This window comes from Stegostoma tigrinum, chromosome 22, assembly GCF_030684315.1.
Source record: "Stegostoma tigrinum isolate sSteTig4 chromosome 22, sSteTig4.hap1, whole genome shotgun sequence".
Lineage (NCBI taxonomy): Eukaryota > Metazoa > Chordata > Chondrichthyes > Orectolobiformes > Stegostomatidae > Stegostoma > Stegostoma tigrinum.
The window spans coordinates 36636582-36657524 of NC_081375.1; the positions used below are offsets into that span (position 1 = coordinate 36636582).

At 40.1% G+C, this 20943-nt stretch overlaps 1 protein-coding gene across 1 annotated transcript in view; it reads right to left on the minus strand.

The window, feature by feature from the left end:
• tmem104 (transmembrane protein 104) overlaps positions 1–20943 on the minus strand; it is a 168285-nt gene that overhangs the window by 137842 nt on the left and 9500 nt on the right. Inside the window, exons 2-4 of the mRNA XM_048555163.2 lie at positions 20474–20565; positions 15990–16111; positions 2194–2278 (exon numbers count right to left, since the gene is read on the minus strand). Of these exons, the coding sequence (XP_048411120.1) occupies positions 2194–2278; positions 15990–16111; positions 20474–20518 (252 nt within the window). The 5' untranslated portion in view covers positions 20519–20565. The remainder of the gene's footprint in view (positions 1–2193; positions 2279–15989; positions 16112–20473; positions 20566–20943) is intronic.

Below are 20943 nucleotides of genomic sequence, written 5' to 3' on the forward strand. Positions count from 1 at the left end.
TCCCACAGCTTCAGTACCCACAATACATAGACTTCAGGCACATGTAGGGCTTAGGAAGTTAGAAATCAAACAATGCCCATTAGGTATATTAGGAAAGCAGGCAAGAACTCAAGCAGGGGCCATGGAATGACCTTGCCAAGTACAGTGATATGAATTCTCTACATTAACTAGGTAGGATGTAGTTTTGTACAGAACATACGAGTACACTAAGGCATTGAACAAATGAACAGATGGATGAACGAACAGACAAAAAAAGCAAGCGAGGTGATGGCTGGCATCTTGACCAAGATTTTCATACTCACTGGCCACTTAAGACCCTGGAGGACAGCTAGTAACTAACAATGTTCCTCTGTTCAACAAGGGAAACAGGGACAATCCAGGCAACTTCAGACCACTAGGTGTCTCAGTGACAGTTGTAAAGCTACTGCAAAGAATTCTTAGGGGTAGGATTTACACACTTGGAAGCATAACCTGATTGGGGACCATCATGACTTTGGGCAGGGCAGGGCAGGGCAGGTCAGGTCATGTCTGACAAACTGGAATGATTTTTTTTTCCCCAGGAGTTGACAAAAGGCAATCAATGAAGCTAAAGCAGTGGATGGCGTTTACATTGATTTTAGAAAGGCTTTTGACAAGGTCCCTCAGGGTAGGCACACCCAGAAGGTTAAGTGCATGGGATCTAGTGACTTGACTGAGTGGAATTATAATGGGCTTGCTCATAGAAGGCAAAGGGTAATGGAGGAAGGGTGTATTTCAGGCTGGAGGCTTGTGACTAAGATAAACATAGAACATAGAACAGTACAGCACAGAACAGGCCCTTCAGCCCACAATGTTGTGCCGACCATTGATCCTCATGTATGCACCCTCAAATTTCTGTGACCATATACATGTCCAGCAGTCTCTTAAATGACCCCAATGACCTTGCTTCCACAACTGCTGCTGGCAACGCATTCCATGCTCTCACAACTCTCTGCGTAAAGAACCTGCCTCTGACATCCCCTCTATACTTTCCACCAACCAGCTTAAAACTATGACCCCTCGTGCTAGCCATTTCATCTTGGGTGTTGTCAAAATGTTGTCAAAGGATACAGCAGGATATAGATCAGTTGAAGATGTGGGAGGAATGGCAGATGCAGTTTAATCCAGCTAAGTGTAAGGTGCTACATCTTGGGAGATCAAATGTTAAGGACAAGTATACCATCAACGGCAGGACTGAACAGCATTGATGTCCAGAGAGATCTTGGGGTTCAAGTCCATAGACCCCTGAAAGTAGCCACAAAACTAGATAGGTTGGTAAAGGTGATGCATAGTATGCTTGCCTTTTATTCATTGGGGAGTTAAGTACAAGAGTCAGGATGTCATCTTGTAGCTTCATAAAGGCTCTGCTTAGGCCACATTTCGAGAACTGCATTCAATTCTGGTTGCCGTATTACAGGAAGGATGTAGAGGCTTTGGACAGGGTGCAGACGAGTTTGCCAGGATGCCTGCTTGGATTAGAGGACACAAACTATTGGGACAGGCTACAAAAACAAATTGGTTTGTTTTCCCTGGAGCGGTGGAGGCTGACGGGACACAAGAGAAATCTGTACAACTATGAGGTGCATACATAGGGCTGATGGTCAGATTCTTTCCTGGAACAGAAATGTCTAATGCTAGGGTGCATGCATTCGAGACATGGGAAAAGTTTAAGGAGTGAGAGGGGTAATTTACTTTAAAACAGTGGTGGGTATCTGGAAAACACTGCCATGGGTGGTGGTGATCGAGGCAGAAATGATAGGGGTGTTTAAGGGACTCTCAGATGAGCACACGAATATGCATGGAATGGAGGGATTATGGACTAACAGCTAACAGAAGCAATTAACTTGGCATCATGCAGCACAACATCACGAGCTAAAGGACCTGTTCTTGTGCTGTACCATTCTACGTACTATGTTCGAAGTCAACATGCAGAAGTTCTTTCAGTTACAGTATTCAAACACTTGCAGAGGACTGGGTTTAACTCCAGAACATACTTCGAATTAATTCGAACACCAAATTAACACTTGTCTCAACAAAGCACAGCTTCAATTTTCAACAAAGCAACAACATAAATAAAGATATCAGCATTCCATTAGATCTTGTTCTGTATCATGGCTAGATTAGGTTAAAGTTATCCATTAATGCTAGTCACAGTTTAAATTCTCTTGTACTTACTATTCTCTGCCTCTCCCTCCTTTTCCAACGCAAGTGTGCATTGGCTGCTGCCATGGCCTCAATAACGAATGTTGTAGTCATATAGCTGTAAAGGGATAAAACATTGAAGGCCAGCTCAGGGTCACAATGGTAGCACAGTTCATATTGTAAACAAACAGGCTAGACTTGACATTTGCTTCCCTCTCCACACAAGGATTCCCACCAGTCGAGAAGTCATATTGGTAGCTCCTCAAGCGGAGATGTAGGGGAAGTCCTTGTTTCAGCTTGGAAGGAGTGGTCCTGAAGCACTAAACTAATACATCCTTGCAAAAATCCACTGAAAAATGTATGCAATGTTAAAATTCAAATGATCTAACTTAAAGTTCAAGAAGCCAGTAATTCAATTTATTTCCAGAACCCTCATTAGATTTCAAAATGGGTGTTCAAATCATATGGCCAATCACTGTTGGTCATTTAATTTTGATTCATTACATTAACCAATTCAAGCCACATAGAATGTATTTATAATCTTGATGGACAGTGAATCTGTTGCTTGTTCCAATACAAGTTCCATATTTAGAAATTCACAATTCTAACAAGTCAGCACTCTGATCAGCCTACGCACTAACTTGAAATTACAAACCTAGAATAGATCATTGACCTTAATGGAATGGCTGAAACACAGGTTTAATTCATTGTCAAAAGGATGAGGGCAGTCTGGTAGCTGTTCTCTATGGACTTTAGCAAGGCCTTGGACAAGGTCCCTCATGGCAGACTGATACAAAAAAAAGTTAAGTCATGGGATCCACAGTGAACTGCTAAGATGGATACAAAACTGACTAATCACAGCAGCCAATACAGGAGAACGTTTTTCAGACTGGACATCTGCAACCAGTGGTGTTCCACAGGGATCAGTGTCAGAATGCATTTCCAAATCCTTTATATAAAAATGACAAGCAGAAAAAATATAGTGGCCTGCTTGTAAATTTGCAGACAACGATTGGAGGAGCTGTGGAGAATGAGGAGAATTGCCAGAGGATGCAACAGAAAAAGGCTACAGACTTGGGAGCAGTGGTGGCAGATGGAGTTCAATTGGACAAATGCCATGGTGATGCATTTCAGGAGATTAATGCAAGATGGAGGTATACAGTAATTGGCAGCATCAACACACAAAAATCTAAGCAGACAGGTCCACAGTTCCTTGAAAGTAGTAAATCCAAGTGGATAAGATGGTCAACGCATATGGGATGCTTTCCTTCAATCATTCGAACATCAAGTACAGAAATTGGCAGGCAGGTTGCACTTGCACAGAGATTTAGTTAAGCCACATTTGGAATAGTGAATAGCGTGGAAACAAAACTAGCTAGAACAATTTGGACACGAGGGTACAAAAAAATTCACCAATGTAGCCTGGTTTGGAGTGCATGAGCTAAAAGGAAAGATTAAATAAACTTGGTTTTGTTTTCACATGAACCATGGACGAAGGGCAACCTGATAGAAGTTTGCAAGTTTGAGACACAGTTGATAGTTGGAGTCATTTTTCTAGGTTTGAAATGTCAATTACTCAAACACAGCTTGAAGGTAATACAACTTAGCACATGGCCCAGTAACCTACATGCCTTTTTTCTCCCCTGCTGACTGGCTTAACATATGGGATATTCTCAAATGACCAATTAAAATCAGTGATGAAAGGGGGCATTTTATTTTCTGAAAAAAATAAGGGTGGTTAGTGTCTGGAATGTGCTGTCAGTGGAGGAGACAGATACAATAGCAACATTTAAGAGGCATCTTGACAGATAAGAGACAGGGAGTAGAGGGATACAGTCAGCACAAAGACAACAACGTTTACTTTAGCAAGGCATCATACAGACTTGGTTGGCCAAAGGGCCTGTAACTGCATTGTATTGCTTTGTTCTTGGTCAGTGGCTAATTTGCAGGCAGTATCCAAAGTGAGGTTCTATAGGCAACATGTGAACAATCTCCCCACAAAACAAATCGGATAGTAGTACTACTACTACATCTAGAGCCTCAATTGTCCCATAGTACATAGGGTATGGTAAAGCAAAAAAAATTGAGCTCGTGAAAATCTGAAATAACCGTAATATATGCAATAGCTTAGAGATGGGGTGATATTAAAAAGGATGTGCAAAAAGCATAAAGAAATAGAAGAATTTGGCTGGTAAAATTAAAGAAAATCCAAAGATGATTTAGGAGCAAAGAAACAACTAGGCCTATGTTTGAGCCAGGTATACACGGCCACTTGTATATTCAAGATGTGGGCAGGGTTCATCATTAGTTGGTCTCCACATACACAAGTAAGGGGGAAGTGCACATTCTAGTTAATGAGGAGTGCCAAGCATTACTAAATGAGTGAGTTTAAAAAAGTGAAGGACAGACCACTTTGAAGCTGAGGAAATCATCAAGGCTAGATGATTTGTAGCTGGTCTGTTGAAGGAAGTGAGGAAATAATAGATGCTCCAAGGATTCTTTTCTGATCCTCACTAACTGCAGGTAGTGTATTGAGGATTAGAAGTCTAAATTTTCTAACATTCAGAAAGAATGCAAAGGATAGGCCAAATAACTGTAGGCCAGTCAACCTGATCTCAGGAGGTCAACAAATTATTGGAACCAATAATAATGAAATTTAGCTCAATTAAAAAGGCATGTTAAATCAGGAGGGTGATTTTGTTGAGAAAGTAACATCTAAAATCATTTGAATTTTGACAAAGTGACAATTAAGATTGGTGCTGTGGATGTCATCACTATGATGTTAATTAGTCATCTCAATGTCCCATATGGTAGGCCAGTCAGGAAAAAAAGTAGGTTACAGGGGAATGTGCTAAGTTGTATACAAAACTAGCTCAGTGAATGCAGAATGGACATCAACTCTTTGCAAACAGCGAACTGACAATCAGGAAACATTCTATAATTTGAAGTGTCACAGTGTTGTCCATCATAAAGATCAATACAAACACAAAGAAAAGCAAGATATTGACAGGAAACAACCTGTTGTAATAGTCTCTCTATCACAAGGGTCAAAATAGAAGAGGCTAATGGGACTAAGGGCAGACATGTTGCCAGAATCAGCCTGTATTTTATTCAAAATATCCACAACTCATTGGATTCCAGGAGAGTTCCAGTAGATTCAAAAACAGTCAATATAACCACCCTGTTTAAGTAATGGAACACATTAAACACAACGTCGACAGGAACAGCAAGCAAGCCACCCTGGCTTGCAATTCAGAGCTTGACAGTACAGGGAGAGGAGATGGCAAAGACACCACATACAATGCTTTCTTTCACCAGACAAGGGATAGAATTATAAAACATGTAGATAATGCTGGATCTATAAAAAGGCCTAATTAATGTCCTAATCAGTGGTGAAGTTTTGGCTCGATTACAGGAAGAGCATTCTTTCTCTGAAGAGACAGTTTTACCAAGACATTGCCAGGCTTGTAATATTAAGCATATTCAAAAGGTTGGATGGATTATGCTGGTTTTCCTTGGGAGAGAAGCAGCAAGGGGACAATTTAATCGAGGTGTACAAAATGAGAGACATCAATAGAGCATTTAGGCAAACCTTTTTATCATTGTGAAAGACATGCAATTGGTGGGGCATGGACTTATGATTAGCAGCAGGGCACAAGGAAAAGCTCCTATCTAGAAAGGTACTGAGTGTCTTGAACTCACTGCCAGTTTGGTCTTTAAGAAATCCTCAGCTTATTTAAAGTTAACATGGATCGGCAGTGGCTCGTTTAAGCTAGTGCAGACACAATGAGCTGAATGGCCACTTTGTATGCAATGATTCCCCAAACCTGCACAAAAATGAAAGTGAGCTCATCTGATCAGAATTAAAATGGAGGACCCAGGTGAGACTCAATTTAGAATTAGCAACATACATCAACTAAGTTGATGTGATTATCAACTCTAATTGGCAGAAAAGACATTTAGTTCTACTTCCAAATGCTATTTAGTTAATGCAAGCCACCCACTTAAAATTATTTTGAACAAATGCAGAATGAATACCCTTTCAATAATGGGAAAGACTATTTCAGGATGCAATATAAAGGCTTTATGGACTCACAATTGAAACATTTGGGAGATGGCTTGTTCTTAAAAAGTCTAAGAGTACAAGGCATTGTGGCAGGAAGTGAAAAATAAACTGACACAGGGGCAGCTAAGGGTATAGAATCTAGTGAGCTTGAAATAAATATTAATATCTTGCAAAGTGTCCATATTAGAGATGCTGGTCCTAGACATCTTAAAACACGAGGATGGTTAACTCCGTGGGACCTGATCAGTTGTGTCCCACAACTTTATGGGAAGCTAGGAAAGGGATTCCTGAGGCACTTGTATCATCGATAGCCATGGGTGAGATGTTGGAAGACTGGAGGGTTGAAATAGTGCCATCGTTTAAAAGTGGCGGTAAGAAAAATTCAGGACCTATAGACCAGTGACCTTGACATTAGCGGAAACAAAGTCATTGGAGAGGACCTTGAGGGACAGGATTTATATATATTTGCAAAGGCAAGGGCTAATTAGCAATAGTCCACATGGCTGATGCATGCAAAATTGCTATCTAACTTTCAGTTTTTTTGAAGAAATGGCAAGGAAGATTGATAAAGGCAGAGTAGTGGATGCTATCTTCCTGGTGTTAAAGGCATTCAACAATGTTCCACATGGTAGGCTGGTTAGCAAGGTTAGATCATGGGATCCACAGAAACTAGCTATTTGGATACAGCACTGGCTTGAAGGTAGCAGACAATGGTGTTGGAGGGTTGTTGTTCAGAGGCCTGTGACTAGCAGTGTACCTCAAGGATTAGTGCTGGATCAACTGCTTTTTGACATTTTATATTCATGATTTTGATAGGAGCCATTCCTCTTGTGTTCGCAAGTTTGCAGATTGCACCCAAATTGCTGGTGTAGTGGACAGCAAATAAAATTTCCTCAGTACAATGAGACCTGATCAGATGGGCCGAGGAGTGCCCAATGGAGTCAGTGTAGGTAAATGCAAGGTGCTGCATTTTGCAAAGGCAAATCAGGGCAAGACTTCTGCACTTCATAAAGGTCCTGCAGAGTGTTGCTGAACCATAAAGACTTGGAGTACAGGTTAATAGTTCCTTCAAAAGTAAAGTCACAGGTAGTTAGGGTAGTGAAAGCAACATTTCGAATGCTTGCCTTCTTTGGTCAGTGCATAGAGTACAGGAGTTGAAAGTCATGTTGCACCTACATTGGACACTGATTACGCCACTTTTGGAATACTGCGTCCAATTCCGGTCTCTTTGCAATAGCAAAGATGTCTGAACCCTCAGGTTTAACAACAAAATTTACAAGGAGTGGATGGTTTGAGCAAAAGGGAGGGGCTGGACTGGCTGAAGCTATTTTCCCTGGGGCAGAGGCTGAGGGGTGACTTCTCAGGGGTTTCTAAAATCATTGCTAAGGTAAACAGGCTCCTTCTCCCTCCCCCAAAAGAGCGAGGGAGCCCAAAACTAGAGGGTATAAATAGAAGGAGAGGGGGTGAGGGTCGAAAGGGCACCTTCCACAAAGGGTAGTGCGTGTATGTCATCAGTTGCCAGAGGAAGCGAAGGAGGCTGGTATGATTACAACATTTAAAAAGGGACCTGGATGGGTACATCAAAACGAAGGGCTGAGGGGGATACAGGCCAAACACTCCAATGGGACTAGATGAATTCAGGATGTCTGGTCAGCATTGATGAGTTGAACTAAAGGGTGTTTGTGTTGTACAACTGATTTTAAAATTCCTATGTTTCAGGTTGTGGATCAAAACAGATCAGGAAACAAGGAATCAGAGTTAAGGGGTGACTGAAGACTTAGCTGAAGGTTTTTAAAGAGAGAGTGTTTTTGAAAAATGTGTCAGGAGTTTCAGACAAAATTCAGGGACAGAACTCCAAGGGTAGGGTGCACTGATCGCACAAGACAAAGAAGAGCCTAAGTGGAAAAACTTGACATTGGCCAGAAAATTAAGACATTCTTACACCAAGAAATGCAACGCCTCTAATGCACAGCACTTTGCAAAGATAAAGCAGGCAAGCATCTAAGACGCCATCCACATGGCAAAAGTAGAAAATTAAAGTATACCTACTGTTAGAGCCCAAACTATTTTCATTTGCGAATATTATATCAGCAGCATGCAGCCAATGAATGACTGTCATCAGTAAGTTAGGTCAGAAGAACATCAAGAAAATACATAGCTGAATGTGGGGGCAAAAAACATTTTGCAAGAAGTGGAAAGAAATCTGTCAATTGTGACTAATTCTCAGGTTAAGACAACCAGGACTGTAAGGACATTAGGAGACTATTTAATGCAGCAATAAAAAAGGTATTATCATTTCTGAAGAAGGGCCTCGACCTGAAATGTCAACTTTCCTGCTCCCCTGATGCTGCTTGGCCTGCTGTGTTCATCCAGCTTCACACCATGTTATCTCGAATAAGAGAGATATTTTGGGTGGAGGGCAGGAAATACAGCACACAAACAATACATTTTATTCCAAAAAAGTGCACAGTAAAAAGACTCATTTAAATAATTGCAATATTAACTAGCCTTTTGAAAAAAGATTTCAGGCACTATACTGTTGTAGTGTTTGGAGAATTATATTTTCTTCTGACAAGGAACGCAAACTAACAAATGGAGGTGAACAAGGGAACAATGGTCATCTGACATCTGAGCAACTGCCCCATGGCCATTAGCCAAAAGGATTCCACCAGTTGACAGTACAAGCTGCCCGAAATATAGTTCGAAAAGTCCTTGTTGGGCCATCCTCAAGTCTCGTCCGGACGGAAAATGGGCCAGAAGAAAGGCAAGATACCGGCATATGACTGTTTTTAAGTCATGCTCAAAACTTCAAATATCACAATCTGCACTTCAACAAAATGCTGCAACCACCCATTGACCTTTTGGCCTACATTCTACTGCCAATCAACCAAAGATGACAGAGTGGCTAGTAGAAATGCTCTGAAGATACCCTAAAAACCTGCTTGAAGATCATATTTGACTTCAGCTGGTAACAGGGTGCACTAGACTGCCTGCAATAGTAAGCCCTGCTTAACCAAGCTGTGTTGGCATTGAAACAAGGCAGATAAAAAAACATCAAAACACAAGTGCAAACTGGTTACTTCAAGGCAGACAACACATCAGCTGCCAAATGACTGACAGCATGGTATGATATTAACCACCCCTCCTGCTCCCTTCAGTCTCCACTTTCCTTCTCTTTTACATTGCACCGTCAGTTAAACAGTCAGACCCTCTCACCTCAGCTCCGACTGTGAAGCATCCCTACTGTGAAGGCCTAGCTGGAGTCTTGAACTGCATAAAATCCAATATCACACTGAAGAGGCAGCAGCAGGAAGAATTCACTATTGCAATGCCATCTTCTGGTTCAAATCCTCCACAGCTCCAGCTAAACTTCTCAACAACCAAGCTGCTACTGTAACAAAATCTTAAGTTGCAACAACTCCAAAAATTATATCTCCCACAAGTGAATTTAAAAATTTGCAAGTTTTGAGCAAAGGGAGGACATCAAGGAACATACGCACAGGGGACCATTGCCACTGATACCTCTAATCCACAAAGCAAATCACCTTCACTTGCAAAAAACCCGTATGCACTTACACATTGATAAGACACTCAGCTACACAAGCATGGTTCACAACAAGAACCAAGTTCCTTGCCTTCTCAACATGCAGTTGTCCTTGCAAATGCCTCATTTAAAAACAGATCCACTTTAGTCCAATTTCTAAGTATTAAAGTAGTCCTTCAGATTTTGTCTATGCTAGTGGCTTTCTGAACTTCAGTGAGGTACACTGAGAATTACATCACTGCTTGAATTACATACTGTGAACTCCTTTCCCAACTGTCTCCAGCATAGAAAGGTGTTCCAGATTAACAGATGACTATCTACAACAACCTGCTTTGTTGGTAGTGAACAACATACACAGCAATAAGAAACTAGAATGCTTCAAATTTGCAAACAGAAATTACATTGCCATTGGTTTGTGGGGACAGATTGGTCGGTCCCATATCCCACCAGTCAGAGGGGTGAAAGGCACTTGGCTCCTTTATTAGAAGACACTGTAAGACCCAAATTATTGCCCATTCCGAGATGCCCTTAAATATTACCACAGGACTAAAGTCACATGGCTACTAGACTGGGTCTACAACAGGTGGCAGGAAACAAGGGAAAAATACTCAACCTTATCCTTACCCATCTCCCAGCTGCAGATGCATCTGTCTATGACACCAATAAGAGTGACACCGCATAATCGTTATGGAGACCAAGCCCTGCCTTCACATACAGCACACCCTGTTTGCTGCATGACACTATCACCAGGCTAAACCAGACAAAGTGAAGAGGTCTAGCAACTCAAAGCTGGACATCCATGAGATATTGTGGGCCATCAACAGTACTCTAGCACAATCTGCAACTTAATGACTCAGCAAATCCCCCACTCAACTATCAAGCCAGGGGAATCAAGACCAGTTCAATGGAGGGAGCAGGAGGACGTCAGGAGCAACACCACGCATACATGAAAACAAGGTGCAAGAACTATTTTCCAAATTGGAAGCTGCTGGTTCTCAAATGACACTGGTTTCACAAGTTATTTATTCTTGACTTCAGAGTAGTCACAAGTCCAATGCCAGGATTACTGAACCCCAGCACAGGTTTGTTTTAATCATACATGATACACTAAAAAAGGTAACAAGGACAATTTGTTACCACACTGCCCTCTTCTGGTATAAGCTTAACTTTGCAACCAAGAGCATTGAGAGAAGCACCAGAAAAAAACCTGAACAAAAACAGAAGTTGCTGGAAAAGCTCAGGTGTGGCAGAAGAACAGAGGTGACGATCAGAGTTATGAAGAACAGAGTTGACATTTCGGGTCTGTGACCCTTCCTCAGAATTCTTAAAAACACTATTGCTTCAATAATCAGAACTAGAGCTATAGTATAAACCTCACTAGATTACACGCCAAACTCAACTAACATCCAGTTCTACAATCACAATTTTGAAAAGAAGGGAGTGCCGAGGACAAGGTTCAAGAAATTTAAAAAAAAATAAATATAAGTAAGCAAATAAAAACAAAGCACCAGGGGCAGAGCAGAGAGAACCAAACCAACTTAGAGCAATAATAGGCCATTTAGCACACATCCCCCAACTTGTTGCAATGTTCAACTAAATTGAAGTCATCTTTCATCCAAATGTCATTTTACTGCACTAGACCAATATCCATTGATATCTTTAATTTGTGGAAATTTGTCCAATTGTGGTCTGAACATTCTTAGTAATTGTGCCTCAACAACTATCTTGAGTAGAGAAATTAAAGATATTCTTCCTCACCCAATTCCTGAAATGGCACACTTATTCTAAGACTGTCCCTTATCTTTTCTCCAAATTCTTCAACAGCAGAAACATTCTTCTTGTATCTACACTGCCATGCATATTTTTACGTTTGAATTAGATAGACTTTATTCATGAAGGATGAATTTAGGCCCAGTCTCATCTGAACAATACAATTGTGCCACTTCAGGGATCAGCCCAGTGAATGCTTGCTGCAGTCACCCACTCAACCTGCCCCCCACCACCACATGACAAGTATTTTCTTCCTTGATGTAAAAAAATTAAAACCATACATCATACTCCAGGTATGGTTTCAAAAGCTCTATAAAAGTTACACCATGACATCTTCACTCCTGGATCCCTCAAGAACCTTCATTTGAACTAATGTGGAGGCAAAAAAAATTAAATATCCTGATGTTAGCACATTCCCAATGTATAAATTTAAGTAGTAAATTTAACTGTGGTGACTCAACAGCAAAAAGAAAATCAGAAGTGACGGCTAGTTAACCCAACATCAGTTGAGGAATCAGTAGAGAAATTTAACATTTCATGCTTGTGCAACTGAGTAAGCCAAATCAAAACACATTCATTGTTTAATCACGCCATTCTGCTCAATTGTAATCCAATCTAGGTTTTAGTACTTGCATTTGTCTCAGCTTTGCTTCACTTGCTGACACACCCTGGGATTGCAAAGAGTGAAGACAATGCAATGCTTGACAGTTACAGGACAAACACCCACAAGAAGCAATTAGAATTTGCTCAAGCATACATTACAAATTTGAAATAAGCTTTGCCTAAACTAGGCTCATTAGAATAGTAATAAGTTGATCATGCTGTGGGACAGGGCTTGGAAGGAGTTAATAAACTGCCACTTGCAACCACAAAGGCTGGCATCAAGTTTCCAAGTGAAGTGATCCTGCTATACAACTGGAAGCAGATGAAGTTGAGGTGGTGTTGGAGACAGCCCAGATGGATAGTACTGAATCTGCATGCTAAACTGAACTGGAAAATACGAGCAATTACTAACTGCTAAAAATCAAAGCAAGGTAACTACTAATAATGTCTATAACTTAAAATTTGATTTACTGCAGACAGTCTCTTGTTGCCTTCATGATTCAAGCCTGAACAAAGTCAAATAAATCAATCTTTACAGGCAGGAAGATGCTTGTGGACTGATGTGCCTGAGGTGGTGTGGAGGAAGACAAAAACCATCAGGTATCAACACAAGTTGATGAAAGAAAATATTTCTGACAAGTCTGTTAGAGGTTCTTCGAAAATGCAACTTGAAGGGAAAGTGGGTCAGAGGGAAGCAGCAAATGCAGTGTATTTGCATTGTTAAAAGCATTCTAACTCCCAACAGGGCAAAAGGTTGGTGGTTACTGTTTGATACGACCACTACATCCACAAGCCAAGAATGAAATTTCATTTTGTGCATCACTTAAGGACTAACAGATAAGCAAACTCTAGGAAGAGGCAGACCATTAGGGTTGGTTTTCTTTTTGAAAACAAAGCAGTGGTGTAGAGGGGAACCCAGATGCCCATGTACACAGAACAAAGTTAACATGTAGGACAGCATGTAAATAGCTAAGTACAAGCTATGTTAACCTCTGGTGCAAGAGAGATAGAAGTACAACATTAAAGTCTTACAGGTACTATCTGGAGCCTTGGTGAGATCACACAGGGTAGTCTGGGTACAGTTTTATTCTACTCAAAAAGCAAGGATACACTTAGCACCAAGTGCCATGAAGGCTCACAGGAACCAGTTCAGCGTAAGGAGATTGTCCTGAACACAGATCAGTCAGACAAGCTTTAAGTGCTGTTAAGTCAATTAGGTCATTTGAGACAAAAACTTAAAAGGGCTTTAGTGCAAACAATTTTTCCCCTGCCATAGGGTGCCAGGGCAGTGACATGCGTTTCAAAAGGATCAGCCACTTAGGTTGGAAGTGAAGGGAAATTCAAACTCTGTGGATCTTTGAAATCTCTACCTGAAAGAACTGTGGATGCTCATTTCCTAAATATAGGCTGAACAATATTGACAACTTTTCAAGTATGGAGGGAAATAATAAAAGTGGGGTAAATACAAAAAAGGTATGGACTAAAGAGGCAGGTCAGGCATGATCATGATGCACCATTTGTTACTATTTGTTTCACTCCTCCTTCACGATGCTGTGGCTTCCTGCTTATGGTTAATACAAGTGATTTAGACTTTAAAAGTAGGAGTAATCATTAAAATTATTGGGGTGATAAATAAGGATTATAGTTCTAGGTGACTCGAGGATTATAGATAGGCTACTCAAGGGCCAATTCAGCAGTAAATGGAATTCAATCCACTTAAAATGCAAGATGATACATTAGGCAGGACAAACAAGCAAAGGAACACATGATTACAAAAGGTAGAACCCAAAGAAGCACAAAGGATTAATTAAATGGGCCTGGGTGTGCACGTGCACCAATCCTAAGTTATCAGGGGAGCCGGATAAAGTGGTTAAGACACATGGGATATTTGCCAAGGCATTGGGGTTTAAGTAAAGTTATGATCAAACTGTACAAAATGTTGGCTAGGCCACCACTTAAGTAGCGTGGAATCCACATTACAGGAGGGATCTGATAGCATTGGAGAGGATACAGAGATTTATCAGTATGTCGCCTGTGTTGAACAATTTCAGTTATTAACAGGTTCAACTGACTGGAGTTGAATTTCTTAGAGAGATTGAAGGGGGACATGAATAAAACGAGGAGCTTTGTTAAGGTAGGCAAGGAACAATTACCAGGGAGACTGATTTAAGGCAAGCGGTAGATGGCTTAGAGGAAATGAAAGAGAGAAAGGAGGGTCATGGAAATCTGGAATTCACTGCCTGTAGGTTAGTGAAGGCAGAAACCCGCAATTCAAGTGTTTAGATGTGCACTTGCGGCCAAGTGTTGGAAAATGGAATTAGAACTTTTGGGTACTTGCTTCTGACTGGCACAGACTGGGAACCTATTCAAGTTCAATGTAACTTGAAATTTGGTTCTTCCAAGTAAAACCAGTTGTGCCCTTATGATTTTATTAACCTGAATTAATTTTAATTGTTTGTGTCGCTGTACCTTTACCCAATTTAGATGATCAGGTCACACGGCCTCAATCCTTCCAAAAATCCACCTTAATTATCCATAATGTACATTTGAGAGTTACATATTTTGCAAGTCTAATGTTTTCCTGTATGGTCGCAATCCTGTGTACAACTACTTCCCCAGCCACAGCCACTTGTCTGATATTACAATCCAGTATCTCAGATGTTCTGAAAATCCAAATGAATTACATTAAATCCATTACCCTTAATTATCCCTTCTGCTACTGCTCCAAATAAGTTCATTAATTAGGACTTGGCCTTTCAGATTGTTGCTTACTACTTAAATATGCTGTTTATTTTTTCAAATCCTTATGATACTATCAATTTTTATCTTTCCTCCCACCAATACTGAGCTAGTGTTATCAAAATTTGCTTGTTCTCTAAAAAGCTAAATAAACCAATTAGCTGTGCTCCAGCCCCCGGCAGTACTCCTTTCTCAGAAAAACTTGTTTCAATACACAAGTGCCTCAGTTACATTTTTGTCAACATCTTCGGGCGTTTTGGTTAAAAATCAAAGGATCTTCAGCCTCTCAATTTGATTATGTTGTCAACTATCACCCACCTCTCTCAATTGTCTATCATTTTAAACTACTCTGGTCATTTTACTTACAGAACTGGTTTCTGTAAATGCAATCTAGTGTCAAAAATGTGATGAAGTATTATTTCACAAATAAGTGAAAGTGTGCAAAGGAATGCATTAGACGAACCAAATTTGCTTCATAATCCATGCTTTTGTGAAATTAATAATAGTTGACTAAGTTCTTTTCTAACTAAGCATAACAATTTTGTATGCGATTACATTTCCAAACAGGATGATCATCTTTGGAAAAAGGTACCAATCGCAAAAAAGTTCAAATCTTATTTCACGCAAAATAAATAGGTTTGTCGTCTTGATGGACAATACCAATCACCAGGTGCAGCAACAAACTCTTCAAATCCATCTTACTGAAAATTTAATTTTGCTATCAGATTAACTTTAAACCTTTATTCTTTACATCCAAGTAACATTCTGCAAGGGTCGACATGAAAGTTTCACCTCATTACTTGATCGGTGAAGAGCAAAAAAAGGGAAAGGTGGTGAAGAGGGACACTAAGCTAGACAGGATTGCCGGTCATACTATGGATGCTTTAGTTGGCTTCAAAGAGATCATTCAATACTTGCACGTCAAAAACCTCTAACATTAACAAAGTCCCTAGCCATGAAATATCCCCAAAACATAGATATAGTCTTGGGTATATATGAAAAATTTCCAAAATACTAATTTATCATTTTGGTTTTACACTTTAAAATCAGAGACGATTTAACATTTCAGACCAAAAAACTATTACGTCAAACTACTATGTACTATACCTCATAAATGCAAGGAAAATAATGAGAGCAAGGCTCACACCCCAGCCAGCAACAGCAAAGGCTTGTGGCATTGTCAGTGCTCCTGTTCCAACAATCAAATTGAACATGTAGACAAGTCCCACCTAGAAATTAATCAGAAGATGTATTACATGATAGGCAGCCATTTAATATTACTACAAAATATTTAGTTCGCTCAAGAATGCAGCATCCAAGACTCAAGTCACCTTTTGACGTTTCATTCAAATGCAAAGATAATCCAAAGCAGAGCTGCATTATCCTACAGCAGTACATAATTTCATTAGCAGCAACAAGGAAACTCTCAGCTTTTGTTGATCCCATCATAAAAGTTGAGGCAACAAAGTTCATTTGGTTCATAAATACAGCCTGCTTACACAGTTTCAAGCTCATTTGTCCACAGTCCTGTTGCAAATGTCTCAAATCTATGCGCAAGGCTTTTTATATATAAAAAAGAAAAGTTTCTGCATCTATCATGCTTCAAGACAGCACTGCTAGACTGCTGATGCTCTCAAAATCTCTCCTTTTCTTGAGCCATTTGCTACTTGCTATAAAGTCTATTCAAGGGAAGAAGGTTCTTAATCTATGCCCTGCAGCTTTATACACCACAATTAAATCTTCCCTTAAAAACCCCTATTTAAAGCCCACAGTGTATCCCATCCTTCTTTCATAGCAATTAAGCCCCTTCTGTACCTCATGAACAAGCTTATTTCTTTTGAAATGCAGTGACCAAAACTCAACATGGCAAGGTGTGCAGACTTCAGCTTATGTTTTATTCAGTTCAAGTATCATCTGTTAATGACTTCATATTCTAGACGTTTAGAAAATTTCTGAGTGCTACTTAATTTTAAATCATTATCTGTTGAGGTAACAGGGAGCAGTGTTTAGTTGCAAAGTCATTTGGCTAACAATTAAGAGGCCCAGGCTAATCACTGGGGACAAGTTAAAATCAAACAGTAGTTAATTCTAAAACTGAAAACTCATCTCAGTAACAGTAACCGTGAAATAATTGCCACAGTTCACCATCTTCACTACAGGCAAGGAAACCTGCCATCTTTACTTGGACTGGCTTACATGTACTTGACCCTTAGCTCACATTGTCCAGTAGGCAGGCAGCTCAAGGACAGTAATAGGACAAGTGTAGGCCTTGCCAATAGTGCACATATCCCAAAGGTGAACTAGCTTTCAGGGAGCTGTGGACATGGACCTCAATTCCTCATTTCTCTGCGTCAAAGAAAGGTATTATAATTCTTTTCACTTACCTTGTCAGTCCTTCTCAAAATACTACAGTATGCTTGCATGTGTAAACTAGCTTTCCCACCTTGTTTGAATTAAAATAGCAAATTAGTAACGTGACAGATCAAAGAAGCTGCAATATGGGGTCAAAGAAAATCTCACATTTACTTAAGAGGCTATCTTTATGGGTAATGCCACCACCAGGTGGCACAATGAACATCTAGGCAGAACCAGCAATGCCATGTGACGTTACCTAAATTCCTTGCTTCATACTGAAAGCTATCTACAGAACAGGAGGGATTAACATTCTACAGTACGTGCAGGGAATTTGTAAAAGAGGAAATGGCAAGTTTGTCCATGTTCCCTGATTGTAAGTTTAGTTGGAACATTCACAAATGCTTTTCTTCATTCCCTGTTCTTATTGTCTGATGTAATTTGTAAGAGGACAAGACAAGACTTTTTGTCTTGATTCTCAGATTGACCATTTGCAAATTGAAAAAAGTTGCAACCAGAAAGAAGGGTGTTTGAGTTGAACAGAAGATACAGTGCAGCTAGATCAGCCATTTTTACAGAAGTTGCCCAATCACTTGCATTGGGTACACAAACATCATTTATTTGGCAGTTTGTGACCAGTGAGCATTTAAGCCAATTGAAAGTTTTCAATGCAGTAAATTGTGACATGAGAAGCAGCAGATAATTTACATACAGCAAGCTCCATCAAATAATTATAATGACACGATCAGTTTTGTAACCAAAGAGTAAGTATTGATGAGGGAAATTAGCAATGGCTCCTTGGTTGTATTTTAACAATAGCGTAAAAATCTTCTGAAGTCAGAATAGACTGATTTTCACTTCATCATCTTTGTAAAATAGATAAAAGTACATAGAAAAGTGACAAGTGGATTTCCAGGTGGAAGAGTGAGTAATAGTGCACTGGAGGGCAGCAGACAAGGCCTGGGTTGATGGAACAATGTTACGACTATGACTTCGGTCCATGTGCACAGATCTTCAATGCCTTTTAAAAACTCAACTCCAAGGCAACATCCAGAAAGCAGCATTTCCTCACCACTGCACTAGAGCATAAGCCTAGATCTCAACAGGTAGCTGTATCATTTTAAATCCTCCAACCTTTTGATTCAGACATCAATGTAGAATGAACTGTTCCAGGATTGTCAATTGTGGAGAAAGGAGCTCGAACAGCATTTATCATCCAGATAATCGTATGAATTTGAGAAAACACTTCCATGATTGCAACAGGAAATACTGCAAAGGTTTTATTTCAAAACATGTCCCTCAGATCAGAAACTATCAAAGTACTTGAACTATGGCATGAAGCATGAGCTACATAAAAACAAAGCAAACAATGCAGTGATAAACTGTCTTGATGATGGTTGAGTATTAAAGATTTTCCACAACATTCATGGAGGAAAAACTCTGCTGCATTTTGAAAAGCACTGCACAATCTTTCATATCCACTTAACAGGTGGCTCATCCACATGCAGCTTTGAAGGGACCGTTAAACAATTGACTCAGAAAATATGCTGCTCTCAGAGTCAAGTACACGAGACAGACTGAAGCATATTTAACAAGCTTTAGCCACAAGTCTGACTGGAAATTCAGAAGGAAACCAGAATGACACATGCCAATCTTCAAATAGTTATGTTTATTCCACACAATATCCAAACAGCGACTAAAGGCACCTAATGATGCAAAAACTGCAGGACCAATAATGTTATTGAGGACATGAGGTCCACAAGCAGCCATGAGTCTGACCAAGCTGCCTCAGCACTGCCAAAATTGGCCACAAGACAAATCCAACATCAACTATCACCAAGAGACAGAAGTGGTGATCGGTGCCATGAAGCAGCAATAATCCATTCTGAGCCTCATTTTGGATTCGGCCAGGGTCACTCAGTTCCTGATCTCCTTAGACCACTTCTCCGAAATGGACAGGAGAGCTAAAGAAAGTGACTGTCTTGGCATCAAGACACCATCTGACTGACGATGACCTCAAGGATCCTCAGGAAAACTGAAGTCAACAAGAACCAGGAAAAGCATCAACTGATTGGAGTCATAACAAGCATAAAACAAAATGGCTGTAACTGTGGGGTTCCTCAAGGTGGTAAACTAGGCCTTATGACTTGCAATGTTGTTCTTCCATCCTAAATACAAAAAGGAGTGCATTTGCTGATGATTGTAATAAAGTGCTGCATCATGTGTAACTATCAGCTTCTGCAGAAGTCTACATCCACATGCACAAACAGCTGGACAAGATTTTAGGTGTTAGCTCTAAGTGGCAAGTAGCATTTTGCCACACAAGCATCAGGCAATAATCTTCTCCAAATACAAACAAACATCTAACACTTCTCTTCTTGACATTCGAAGATCTTACCGTCACCAAATTTTAATCACATAAAAATTACCATTGGCCTGAACTGAACTGTTAGATGAACAATTCAGAGGCTAGAAATTCAGAGTTACTTACTGCCTGCCTAATCAATCACAAGGCACATAGGAGTCTGACGGGAGTCTGCAAGTCCATCATCGTCAATGCTTATTCTTATCAATATTGAGTCAAAGCAACATGCATCATCTGCATGATGTATGGTTAAAACTCACCAAGGCTGCTTCGACAGTACCCTCTAAACTAATGACCATTGTTATTAAGATCAAAAGCAGTTGAGGCACAGAAAGACCACTTCCATTTCCCCTTAACTCAACCATCCTGACTTGGAACTATATCACTGTTTCTTCAATACAGTTGCATCAAAATCCTTTAACTCGTTACCAGCACTGTAGGTGTCTTTAAACCAAGGAGCGCAGCAGATAAAAGGCACAAGTTCACCACTTTCTCAAGAGCAATCGTCAGACACTAAGTGCTTGCCATCTCAGTGATACCCACATCCAACTGGCAACAGAAAAGAAAACCCTTGACTGAATATCCAGGTAGCACCACCTGCTCTGTGCTGCAAAAAGCAAGTGTGCATTTTGTGCATAAATCTGTCAAGTGGGATTTGTGGTCAACATGTTGCCAATGGAAGAGCTGATGACATTACAACAGTATGCAGATAGTAAATATTGCTTGTCACTTCAAGAAGGGTCTTCACAAAATACAAGTTCCTTCTCTATTGCTGAATGGTCATTTTTTCCCCCCCCAAATCTCATTTCACATTTCTTCATTTGCCATCCTCCTGCCCCATTGCCCCACCCCTAATGTGACAATAAATACTCACATATGGAGAGTACAATTCCCCTGTTTCCGTGATCCCGTCCGGCATTTTCAGCTCCTACAGCAGCAACGTCCAACAGTCTAATACAGGCCAATCTGTATTAAGACAAATTTTCTATTAAAATTAGGATTACACAGCAAGTTAAAGCTGAAGACAACTAATATAAAATCAATAAATCCCAAGGATTGATCTTGATCCATACAGTACTGCCCAATATAAAATGCTGATACTATTTTTCAATCCTGTGGTGCCTTAAATCATTTTAATTGTGGCACTTGAAATTGTGCAGGAGACTAAAATTACACAACAGGCCACTATGGTTACAATAAATAAAGACGTTACAGAACTAGACTCAATTCACTCTAGAGAATGTAGTTTTTTGCCCTCTTCCTTCTTTCCTCCCCTCCACCCATAGAACATAGATTATAGTTAGGTAATGACTATCCATAACTGGCCCATATTGCTTGCATTTC